This window comes from Camelus dromedarius, chromosome 28, assembly GCF_036321535.1.
Source record: "Camelus dromedarius isolate mCamDro1 chromosome 28, mCamDro1.pat, whole genome shotgun sequence".
Lineage (NCBI taxonomy): Eukaryota > Metazoa > Chordata > Mammalia > Artiodactyla > Camelidae > Camelus > Camelus dromedarius.
Window position 1 is genome coordinate 27,390,247 of NC_087463.1, and position 12,474 is coordinate 27,402,720.

At 61.8% G+C, this 12,474-nt stretch overlaps 1 protein-coding gene across 7 annotated transcripts in view; it reads left to right on the forward strand.

The window, feature by feature from the left end:
- Nucleotides 1-12,474, forward strand: part of NFATC1 (nuclear factor of activated T cells 1) — a 90,064-nt gene that overhangs the window by 27,364 nt on the left and 50,226 nt on the right. For all 7 annotated transcript variants that reach the window (XM_064480460.1, XM_064480462.1, XM_031441711.2 and 4 more), the window contains exons 3-6: nt 1,060-1,219; nt 8,452-8,654; nt 10,219-10,391; nt 11,954-12,094. In XM_064480460.1, coding sequence (XP_064336530.1) covers nt 1,060-1,219; nt 8,452-8,654; nt 10,219-10,391; nt 11,954-12,094 — 677 coding nt within the window. The remainder of the gene's footprint in view (nt 1-1,059; nt 1,220-8,451; nt 8,655-10,218; nt 10,392-11,953; nt 12,095-12,474) is intronic.

Below are 12,474 nucleotides of genomic sequence, written 5' to 3' on the forward strand. Positions count from 1 at the left end.
TTCTGCACGGCCTTTGGAGTCACAGAGACCTGGTTTCCTCATGTGTAGAATGAGGCCAGCAGTGCCCACCGCCAGTCCATGAGGGAAAACGAAGCTGGGGGCTCTGCGGGCGGGCCTAGCACACGTGCCCCCCCCCACGCTCCCCTCACCAGCACCAAAATAACAGACCAGCTCACAGACCCACCTCGGGCCCCACAGCTGCCCCTTGTTTGCTGGCCTGGGGCTGCGGCTCCTTCCTGCCCTTGGTGGGTGCTCGACACCTGTCACGCATGAATCTTGGGGCTCGGGGCTGGGGCGAGGTCCTGATACGGAGCCCGTCGCGTCCCCAGCAGTCAAGTCCTGCCACCCAGCTGGGCCCTAGCTGGTGGGAAGCATTGATCAGAACCAGGCCTTCCTGTTCTTAGGCCGAGCGGGTACCACTGTGATTTTGAAAGACCTTTAATTACTTCTGGAATCTATCTTACTGGGGAGGTTAAATAATTTATCTGCCTATCATGAAGGAAAGAAAGTACTTCCAGGTCTAGTGTGGAGCAGTCTCCACCTTATACAGGAAAACACTTCCGGGTCTATTGTGGAAGTGTTTCCATCTTACTCAGGAGGCTTGTCATGAAGACCCGAAAGGCTCCGGGCACATGAGCCGTCGAAGACGTTTAGAGGGCTGTGTCAGGGTGCAGTTCTGCCTGATGGCGGTTTAGACGCCAGCGGTGCAGGGTGAACTGCCCGCGGCCCCAGGGTCACAGGGTGGGGCACGGGGGATGGGATGTGGGGGATGGGGTGCAGGGGACGGGGTGCGGGGGACAGGGCCCAGGGGATGGGGTGCAGGGGACGGGACGTGGGGGATGGGGCGCAGGGGACAGGGCCCAGGGGATGGGGTGCAGGGGACGGGACGTGGGGGATGGGGTGCAGGGGACGGGATGCGGGGGATGGGGTGCGGGGGATGGGGTGCAGGGGATGGGATGCGGGGGATGGGGCGCAGGGGATGGGGTGCAGGGGACGGGATGCGGGGGATGGGGCGCGGGGGATGGGTGCGGTGTCTAATGCTCTTCCATCCCCTTTCAGCCCAACTCTCCCGGCCCTCGACTGGCAGCTGCCGTCTCACTCAGGACCCTATGAGCTGAGGATCGAAGTGCAGCCCAAGTCCCACCACAGAGCCCATTATGAGACGGAGGGGAGCCGGGGGGCTGTGAAGGCATCGGCCGGAGGACACCCCAGTGTGCAGGTACCGCTGCCTCTGACCCCGGGGCGAGTCCACACTGCTTCAGTCCAGAGGCCACTTTGTGCCAACAGCCAACAGTGCTTTTCATTTTCTGTCTTTTTAAAGAAAACTGTCATCACCCAAACAATTTAGCTAAATATTTTACGCACAGTTAAGTCCTAGTTTTCTCCTCAACACACACGATTGTAGATGGGAGCTCACGGCCCTCATTTCTGCAGCTTACAGGTCAGCTGTGCGTCCGTGGGACTGCTTTGGGGGAGTGGGCGACACCTCGACCATCTCTGGGGTGATGAGCGTGGTCTGGTGGGGCCGGGGACTCCCCGTGACGTTGCAGGGGTGACCAGCGTGGGATCAGCCGGGCACTGGAGCTGGCGTGGGACCTGCCGTGAGGTGTCAGGGGAGAGGGTACTTCAAGGCAGGGAGGTCACGCAGCCCTGGCTGTGCTGGGGGTCTCCTGCTGCATGTGGGAGAGGGTGGGCCCCATCGGTGTGACTCAGGGTGCTGCCCTGGGGGGCAGTGGGTTTTACCTGCCTTCAGAGTCAGCCAGTGCATGCCTCGTGTCCAGGCAGCCTCCGCCGTCCTGAGCCTGTCACCTGTGCCAGCCCAGGAAATCACGAGAACTCCCGGCTGGCTGTCCCGTGGCATCTGCACTCGGTCACACGTGGCACTTAACCCACCCACCTCCCACCGGGCCCTCTGCTGTGACTTGTGACAGTCCCGCTGGACACGAGCTTGCTGTCTTACCCTAGAGCCGCAGGCCGTGCGGAGTTGTTGACAGAGAGTGTTCCTCCCCAGTCTCCGTTCCCCCTACAAGCCCGGATCCCCAGCCCTGTTGTTCAGAGAATGGTGCCGGCTGGAAGGGAGGCAGTGGGGCCCCGCGCTTTTATTTTATTCCATTTAGATAAATGAAAATAAAGCTTATGAGGGAAGGGGGGCGCGGAGACGATGGCCATGGCAGCAGTCAGGGATGTGGAGTTTGCGGGGACGTGAGGGCAGTATTGGAGGCTGTGCCCTCCCCGCCAATTAGCACCCGCGGCAGCTGCTGGATGCGGGAGCGCGGGGGAGGCGCGTCGGCGTGGACGCGGCCTGCTTGGCCTGCGCTTGGCCGCCTCCCGGGTGACTTCTGCACTTAGCAGGGCTGCACAACCACAGTGTTTACCGCCCTTCCTGCTGCGGCTTTCACTGAACGAAATGCCTTGTGGCTGAGTGGGAAAGGTATTACCAAGGTGAGGAAATTGGCCAGTGAATAGGAGAAACGAAAATAAAGCCGCGGGGGTGTAATGGCCCAGTGCCCCCCGTGGTTGTAAATCGCATCGATGAGGGGAGCTGGTCCCGGAGGGAGGGGCTCGCACCGCAGGTCGCGCTTCAGCCTGGGGACGCGGAGGACCCCCGCCCTGACTGAGGGCCGTCCTCGGTGTGGGGCTGTGAGCGCGGGGCGCACGGGGCAGCTGCAGCGAGTTGCTCCCACTCCTCGGCCAGGAGCGCACCGAGCCCCTACCCACAGAGCCCGCAGCGCTGGGTGTCCGTTTCTCCCGCCAGTGTCTGGGGCACAGCGCGGTGTCTGTCTCAGTGTAGACGACACAGAGAGAACTGAGTCGTTTGGAGGAACTATAAAGCTTGAAACTATTTAAAACATCTTGAGGATGAATCCTCGAAAATAATTTCAAAGCAAACAGCGGCAGACCGCAGAGGCTGGTTCTGGGTTTAAACAGAACGGATGCCCCCAGCCTGACGGAAACGCACGAGGGAAAAAGATGGCAGCAGAGAGTGTCGGCCCGTCAGGGCTTCCGGCGCGAGCGGGGTCGCTAAGGGAGAGTCTTCGGATCGCTCTGCGGCAAGTGTGAGGTCAGCAGTTAGAAAGGGGGCTTTTGGGTTTGTTTTCTTTTTCAGTTAGTGGACCACAAATTGGATAAAAATAGAATTTGCACATAATTATAAAACAAATGAAAATAGAAAAGTGTCTCTGCTGCCGTGAAAGCGTGGTAACCACAAAGTTTTATTCTGTGCTGTGAGTTATTTTCGCACATCCTCTGACCCCGCGGCTCCTCCTTCCAGAGACGATCGCGCCTCCCGCAGCTTCAGCACAGGCTGCTCCCCATGCAGGGAAGCAGCCCCTCCCCGAGCTGCTCTGTGGTCAGCTGGTCAGAGGGAAGCCAGGTTTTGGTTCCGGGGCGTCCAGGCTGTCAGGTTCAGAACTGCGGTCACGTGGAGCGTCCAGCAGGCCCGGCGCTCGCATGGGCTGAACCAGGGAGGACATCCAGACCTTCACAAGAGTCCGCCGCCAAGTCAGAGGCTGCAGTCTTCTGCAGGACGCGGCCCCCAGCTGTGCCCCAGGGAGGACTCGGTGCTTTTCTCGAGCATCCGAGTCATGGGGGGCAGCCCCACACGCCCCCTCCTCTGAGTCTAGGAGACACAGAGAAACTTGAAACCTTTCTAGGCAGAATCAGACTAAAATTTTAGATTAGGAAAGGACTTCTGTGTTCATGGGGTCCCCAGGCCCTTTCCTCGGCTCTCCGGAGTCACCAGCAGCCCTGGTGGGCATTTCCGCGGGCTCTGTCTGACGGGGGAAGTGGAGGGAGTCCTCGGGCCACGTGGGGTTTGCCTTTCCGGCGTTTCCACCACCAACCAGAGGCTGTGACCCTGCAGCAGCCCCAGCGCCCCGGCCTTCCCTCAGGAGACAGAACTGCAGGTCGAGGCGGCCGAGGGCTTCGTTCACTCGGTGTTCCGTTTGCTCTCCTGGGTGTCCACTTCTCCTGCCATCACCTGGGCGGAGCTGGCCCTCTGCCCTGCGCTCTGTGCGGCGTCCCGATGCCTGGTTCCCATCCCGAGAGCAGAGCCCCGGTGAGCTCGTGGTGGGTCAACCTCCAGGAGGTGCTGGTTCCGGCCGCCCTGCAGGCCTGGATAGAGGGACATGAGGGGCGTTAGTGATCTCTGACCCAGGGGTCAAAGAATTAAGCTCTGTTTACCAATGACCAGAATCACTTGCTCGCAGGCTTCTGGGCCGTCACACCGAGGCTCGTGTGAATAATTGATAGGTTGCTGAAACGTGACCCTTGGTGGCAGCCTTGTCAGCTCCTGAACAGCTTCAGGTTTGTGACCTGTGTTCCTGTCAGTTATCGGTGGGCAGCGTAAACCCTGTCAGGGCAGGTGCCCCTCGGGGAGACGTGGGGACCGGCCTCACTCAGGCAGCAGGGCCTGGGGGGGGTGTCCCGGCCCCGGGCCCGGGCCCTGCCTCGTGCTGGGGGTCTCTCCTTGGGGTGCTGGCTTGCAGGCCCACCCTTGCCCCCGTAGACTGAGATAAATACTTTTCAGTCATTTAAGGCGTTTGGGGGCTGAAGCCAAGGAAGGAACTGACCAGGAAACAGGCATTTTTTCAGGTCATGGGAATCAGCCAAGGGGGCCGTGATCATCGCCGCATCCCATGGAGCCTCCCCCGGGCACGGAAGGGGCCACGAGAGGCAGGCTTCCTGCGGGTGTCTGAACACTCTGGACAGACAGCAGCTCCTCCTTTTACCCGACGTCCACAGCCCCATTCCTTTCACCCATAGCTTATTCCATTTCCCTTACTGGGTTTGTGCGAAGTGGGCATCTCTTCCTGCGGTGGAGACAGCACCAGTAACCTGGCAGCTGAGGCTTCACAGGACCAGAGCAAGATGCTGCTGGAGGAGGTGGTGGTTTGATGGCAAACCCTCGGGCCCCAAGGAGCCGCCATCAGAGCGCAGGTCCGACCCCAAACCAGACCCTGGGCCGCCCTGCCCACTGCACGGACTGACCTTGCACGGGGCTGCTGGGCCGTCCGTGTCCACCCGCGTCGGGGCTGGCCACACCGGGAACCGCGTGAGTCGTTGCAGAGGCACTGGCCGCCTTCGCTGCTGCCCCCAGCACGGGGAGCCCAGGAGCACGTGCAGGGCGCCCTCAGCCCCAGAGACAGGTCACGAGGCCTGTGCTGGGGGTGGCATTTAGGTTCCTCCGGAAGCGAAGCGCCGGGGCCTTGCGCGTGGGGCCGCGCTGTGGGCACAACGGGTGCGGTGAAGCTGGGCGGTAGCAGCGATAACCGCAGGGAAAGCGGGGTCGTTGTTGCGCCTGCTGACACGCGGCCAAGGCCCCTGCTCTCAGGCTCATAACGTCGGTTTTAAACACTGGGCTTAAAACTGAGGTCAGGGCAGTTTACGCTTTCCTCGCAGCCGATACGTTCACTTGGGAGTAAAGTCCGCTGAGCAGCTCAGCAGGGAAACCCTCTCAGAGCAACAGGCGGACAGCGTCGTCCGCCCCGGAAGCCGCCCACCTCAGAAGCTTTGGCCTCTGGGTTCCAGGCTGCAGACATTTTAGAATAAAAGTCGCCTTGAGCGCGGAACCTCTGGGGGTTGTCCTCGATCCTGCCACCTTCCACGTTGTCCTAGGAGGGTTTCCGGAGTGTCCAGCGCTGTTTGAGTAGAGCTGTTAGCGCTCCCGCGGGCATCCCAGCCGTCAAGACGGGGGTCGGAGGTCAGAGGTCGGCACGGTGAGCGGGCCTCCAGCTCCTGGACCGCATTCCCTGCCGGGGCGTGGGGTACGGGGCACGCCGTGGGGAAGGCGCTCCCGTGGGTGGTGGCAGTGAGGGGTGGGGGCTGAAGATGAGGCGGACGGAGCTCGTGCCGCAGGGTCTCAGGTTAATCCAGTGTTAGAGAAATCTGAGTCAGAAAAGGTGAAGCCGGCTTTGAGCTGGGTTTTCCCTTCTGCGTGGTTCTGCAGAGCTGACATCTGGTAAACTCATAATTGCCCATTAAGCTGATTGTCACACTGGGCACAAGGGCTCCCTTGCTGGGTTCGTCTGTGCGCCAACTCGAGACCCAGCTGAAAAATGATTTCCCTCCGTTCACCGGCTCCTGTGTGGCTCTGCCTCCGTCCTGGGCTCTGCTGGAATCTCAGCGTTGACCAGACTTGGCCTCGGCCATTCCCTCACCTGTCATCCTGCCGGAAGGTGCTGAGGCGGGCAGAGGAGCTAAAACATTTTCAGGTGTGGAGAACTCAGCAGGCCTTAGACCTTAAAAATGGAACAGCCTCAGGCTGAAGCAAAGAGGGGCCGTTGCTGTGACAGGCAACCTTATAAATCTTACTTTGACAGACACTGTAACGTGCCGGAGGCAGAAACCCATGCAGTGGAGCCTGTGAAGCATTTAAATCACTTTTCTTAAAATGAACTTCATGTTTTAAATAATAGATGTTTACCTCCCAGGTTAAAGCTCGCATGTTCCCGTTTTCACTGAAATGGCATGTTTTCAAAAGGGTGCAGTTATGCCCACAACCCGCTGCGCTCTATGTGCCGCTCCGGCCCCAGCGTAAGTCCTGTGGGAACTTTCCGCCGTCATTTTCAAGCGGTCTGCCCGCCGCCAGGCGGGTGCCGGCCTTGGGGCTGCCCCCAGCACCAGCCACGCGAGGGCAGCTCGTGGCCAGAGGCTCGCTGACATGGTCTCACGTTAAATGTCGCAGAATGGAGACTGGGAGGAAAGCTTGTTTCTTCATCAGTCTCTGATTCTATTTTTACATTTCTTGTTATGAAACTGTAGGTTGAGTCCAGCATGGGCTACAGGGTTTTAGGAAGTTCATTAAGTTGGCGAAAGGCTGGGCTCGCACAGCCCACAAGGAAAGAGAAGGCATGTGGGCCGGACGAGCGGGCCTCGGTTTTCCTGACCTTTCCCGTCTGTGTGGACACACGTGTTCACACGGGAAAGAAACGTTTCAGTTCAAACAGGAGGCACGCTTTGCTTCTGCAGAATTAAGCCATGTTAGCAGGGGCCCCTTGGAGTGGGTGGCTTCTGGCAGGTTCTCCGTGGTGCTGGCTTTTGTCCGCATGGCAGACCAGGAGGACAGCGAGTGGACAGGTGGGTCCCCGAGCTCTCTGTGCGCCGCGGGCGCTGTGGAGTCACTGCGCACAGACTCACGTCTCCACCGCAGGCCCCAGACCAGCTCCGTCCTCTGTGTGCATCTCGCCCACCCGTGCCGGACACCCGAGGAGCAGGACGAAAGTGCAGCTATTTTCACAGGAGAGAAAGAGGCTTGGCACTGTCACAGACAGAAAAAGATAAAAACAGGGTGCCTGACACACGACGCTCGCGCTGCAAGCCAGGAAATAAAATCCTCCCGACTGCAGAACTCCAGAGCAGGTCTGGAGAGCGTGCAGTGTGTGTGTGTCTACGGTGAGTGCACGCGTGTGCGTGTGCGTGTGCAGACAGCCCCCAGAGGCGGGGCCCCCCTCTCCACCCACGCACACCTGTCTGGCTGGAGCTCCTCGCCTCCGCGAATTCTCACAACGTCGTTCGCGGTAGCGGCCCCACTGTCTGTGACACATGGGGCTGTTCCACAGGTGTCGGTGCGGCAGAGAGCGCCCCAGGGACGCCCGCAGGCGCCGGCACTGCCAGGAGCCCCGGGCAAGGAGGCGCAGAGCCGCTGGACGTCCGTCACTTCCGGGGCTGCAGAGCTGGGGGTCGTCAGTCCTGGGCGGTGGTGTGTGGTCTTGTGTCTGTGATGGTGACATCGTGTGGGGGTGTCGGCAGGAGACGGGACCAGACTGAGAGACTCCAGGCCCCTCAGAACATGGTGCTGCCGGGACTCCTTGTTGGGCCTGGCGCTTGGTGCTTGGTCCCAGCAGCCGCCTGATGCCCAAGCACATCCACCCCGGGGGGCCCGGGGGCCGGTGGGCCGGCCCTGGTGCCTGGCCCCCAGATGCATGAGCCACCTGTCCTCGTGTGGGACTCTCTCATGAGCACTCAGTGTGTGTGTGACCTCACCTCTCCACTAGCCGAGGCCGGAACAGCAGCCTAGCTCCCGTCAGCGAGGTTTGGATGGCCGGTTTACTGCTGGCTTGAGCCACACTCGGAGCAGCAGGCCGTTGCCTCTGTGGGTTAATAGATCCATAGGGCCCCACGCTTTAACCTGAAGTGTGACGTTCCAGGATTCTGTTGGAGAAGTTGGGTTGAGGACGTGTTGACACCGTGATGCAGGCACGCATGTGCCAGTGTGCACCGCACATGTACATGTTCCGACGTGGGCAGCCCGCTGTTCAAAGCGCACACTGGGCAGAGACCCCAGAGCTTTGGGGCACGAGGCATCTCCAGGTGCTCATTCCTGGGCCTGCGACATTAGGACCTGCGGTGGGGGCTCTCAGCGCCTGTGCACCCTCCCTCCTGAATTGGCCCTGCCCCGGAAGCGTGGCCGGTCTGCGCGGGGCGCTCAGGGACTGTCCTCTTCTCCCCCAGCTGCACGGCTACGTGGACAGCGAGCCGCTCACCCTGCAGCTGTTCATCGGGACGGCGGACGACCGGCTGCTGAGGCCCCACGCCTTCTACCAGGTGCACCGCATCACCGGGAAGACCGTCTCCACCACCAGCCACGAGGCCATCATCTCCAACACCAAGGTCCTGGAAATCCCACTTCTGCCAGAGAATAACATGCGCGCAATGTAAGCCATGTGTCTGCATGTCCGTGTGTGCTTGGGGGCCGGTGGGAGCTGGGTGGGCCCTGCATGCCTGCACCTCCCCCAACGTTTCTACAGCTGGGCCCCGGGTGCCCTTGGCTTAGCACCTGAGGAAACTGCACGAATATTTATGACAGCAGGTTTGTTTGTTTCGGGGTTTCAGCCACTGTGCATGGTGCCGCCTGAATATCTCAGCTGTGGGCGCTCCCCTGTGTCTGAGCACAGCGCCCGTGACAGCTGAAGGAGTGGCTAACCTGCAGTCACTGAGAGACTAGAGGGGGAGCAGTGTGTTTGGGACGTGCTTTCGCTGAGAGGGTCTCTGCCACGGCTGCATGACTGGCCTGGCGGCTCACTTGTTTACCGGTGAATCGACTGAGGGTCAGTTACCCCCTCGTGTCCGGCGGAGCCTGAGTGCGCAGCTTCGTTAGCTGAGCAGCCCTGCCGTGCACGCCCCTCCTGTGTCGTGGGCGCAGCAGAGAAGGAGCAAGTCTGCCCCACAGGACAGGCCTTCTGCATGGGCTTCGGGGGCGGGGGACAGATCCTGAGCACAGTACGTGGATAAGCAAGTTCAGGCAGCCAGTCGTTCCCCCAGGGGGTCGGTGGAGCGCCTGGGCCCCATGCATGGCAAGGGTCTCTGAGAGGGTGGCGCTGGGCTGAGAGCGGAACGTGCAGGGAGGCAGCTCATGCAAAGGCCCTGAGGCAGGAGTGAGGGGGTGTCCTCGGGCAGGAGGAGCCCAGGGTGGCCGGGCTGTCCTGCGGGAGAGAAGGTGTGGGCGGTGAGGCCAGCAGACCACGTTCTGTAGGGCCTCGTGTGGGATTTGACAGTTACTTGCAACTGTTATACCCTCTAAGTTGAAAACAAAGGGAAAGGTTCCTCTCCATGCAGCTCTTCACGGACTTGGGGGAAATCACTGTGAATCCTTGGGTTTGCTTTTGGGGCTGCGGAGTCAGTCTCCCGGGCCAGGATGCGGTCAGATGGGTCAGGAGGACCTGCCGGTTTCTTCGGCAGCAGCAGCAGCAGCTATGACTTCAGTGACTGCGTTTTCTCCACCAAGACCCTCCCGCTGGGAGCAGCCCCTGCCCCGCGCTCCGGAGTCGGGGCTTCGTGCTGGGCCGCCGCCCCGGTCTGCTGGGGCAGCGTTGGTGTGGCCTCTTAGCTTCTGACAGGGGGAACGGGCTGCTTCCATCTGACCGCTGTTCTGGTGCTGAGTGGAACTGTCAGGTTAAACAGAATTAAACGAGGTCGCGTGAAGCCCTAGAAATTTCGTGATCTTGACCCCAGGTGACGTTGCCAAAATCTTGACTGAAAGAGGTTTTGGGAGCCGCCTGGAGGGCCCCAGCGGCCCTGTTGGTGACGTCCACGTGGGTCTAGCCAGAGCCCTGAGCGTGCGGGCAGCTCTCTCCAGACATGCTCAGACCAGATCAGGGCGCGAGGTCCTGGCCGGTCCCACCAAGCCCTTCAGTGAGCGGTCGTCCGGGACGGGCGGGGGCTCGGGCATAGGGAGCGGCTCGGGGGTTGAGGAAAAGCGTGGACTCTCGTTTTGGGCAGCATCGACTGTGCTGGGATTCTGAAGCTCCGGAACTCAGACATCGAGCTGCGCAAAGGGGAGACGGACATCGGGAGGAAGAACACCAGGGTGAGGCTGGTCTTCCGTGTCCACATCCCGCAGCCCAGCGGCCGGACACTGTCCCTGCAGGTCGCCTCCAACCCCATCGAGTGCTGTGAGTAGCCGCCCCGCCCTGCCTCCCTTGTGACGCCAGGCCAGTCCGGCCGGACGTGCCCTTTCCAGGAACAGCTTTCTTGCCATGTGCGCAACCCTGTGAACTGTGCTTGTCCCACCAAGCGCGGTCGTGGACAGTATCTGTTCCTTCCTGCGCTGGTGCAGGGCCTCCCCCACCCCAGCACCTGCTGGAGGAAACTGAGGAAAGGAAGTTTGTCCCCAGACAGTGAGACCTGTGTGTTGATCGCATTTGAGTTATCTCCCCCCGTCTCAGGAGACTTGAGAAAGGCGTTGGCGTTGTGGTCCGTCGGGCTGGACGGTCCTGAATTTGCCAGCTGGCGCAGAGCTCGGCCCTCCATCCCCCTTGTGGACCTGCCCATGTGGTTTTGGGCCTCTGGCCTCGGGCTTACCGCTGGGCTCGTCTGGGTGGTTGGACGGCCAAGAAGTGAGGTCAGCCCCCTCCCGTGTTAGCAACGTGGGTGACTGGTGCCACCCTGGGCAGAGACCCATAGCCCCGCTGCAGCCCCTGCTTCCCGACCTGGGAACCTGACTGTCCCCCGGCCACTGCTCCTGGAAATGCCCTTCCGTCTTCTCTGAAGGTCCCCTCCAGGGTGTGGCTGTCTCAGGAGCCGTCCCCATGGCTCACCTGTCTCAGCAGGAGGGTCCTGCTTTGGTCCCTGTGCCTCTGACCTGAGGGCCCGTTGGACCTCGGTGACCGGGCCCTTCCTGCCCCACAGCCCCTCCTCTGTGATGGTGGCCTTTGCCTCACTGCCCCGCCTCCCCCGCTCCTGCTGGACCCTCACTTGCAGGCTCCAGACGCCCGTCCCAGGCCGTGGGGCCTGCAGCAGTGGCTCCATCTCTGCTGTGTGATCTCCTCCTTCCTCCAGCTCATGGGTCCCTTGGTTATGGGGTGACCGTGTGAGGGACCCCGGCACGTAGCCAGCCTGCAGAAACGCCGTCCTCACCACCTGCTTCCATGCAGACTTCTGGTTGCTGCCTACATCCGTGTCCTCTGCCTGTCCTGCCTCTCCCGACAGCCCGGGTTCTCGGAGCCCGTGTGCCTGCTGCCCCCTCCCCGGCTCTGAGACAAATCCATCCTTGGATGGGCCCCCCACATCCCAACCTGCTCTCTGGGATCAGCCTCATGTGCCTCACTCCCAGAGACCCCTCCCTGGCCAACACCTGGCCCCACGCCCCTCCTCTGCCAGCACCCGGGGGGGGGGACTCCCCGTTGCTTCCAAAGACAGCACCCCGTTCCCCCCGGCGCAGGGGTCCAGGTGGGGAGTTGGCTGTGAGTCTCCGTGGCGGGCTCTGTCCGCAGCTTCCCCGGGCCCTCCACGGAGCCCACCCTCGAGTGGAGGCTCACACACAGGCTCACACGCGTGTGCACACGTGCCCCTGGGAGACCGGCTTTTCCAGGTGGGCGAGTCAGACGTGTGGCTTCCCTCGGGCGTCGCCCCGCCCGGGGCACGTCTCCACACTTCCGTTCCGGGTGCAAGTGATGGTCGGGTGGGTGGTCAGTGGCGCGGGGCGGCTCACACGCACGTTCCTGTCCCCACACAGCCCAGCGGTCAGCCCAGGAGCTGCCCCTCGTGGAGAAGCAGAGCGCGGCCAGCTGCCCCGTCCTCGGCGGGAAGAGGATGGTCCTGTCCGGCCACAATTTCCTGCAAGACTCCAAGGTCATTTTCGTGGAGAAGGCACCAGGTATTTTCCTTAAAAAACCAACCGGGTCTGCTTTGGGCGCTGGGGGAGCCGGCTGGTGGTGTGGGTACAGGTGGGCCGTGCGACGCTCTGGGTCCATCGCGGGTGCTGTGCAGGGTCCTCAAGCCCATCACGCGGTGCCGGGGGTTAAAGGGCCTGCAGGTGTGGGGCCTCCAGGAGGCCATTGTATGTGGCGGGGCAGCCCCGGGTCTGCCCGGCCGGGCGGGCACCTCCGCCGTGGGCCCCGGGCCGGGTCCTGCTGCCAGGCCTCCCCGTGTGGACGGCAGTTCCCATTTCTCAGAACCACAGGCTGTCGGGGACAGGCGTCCAGACACAGAGTGGCCACGGTAGCCACAGGGGGACCCCCACCCCGGGGCCCTGCA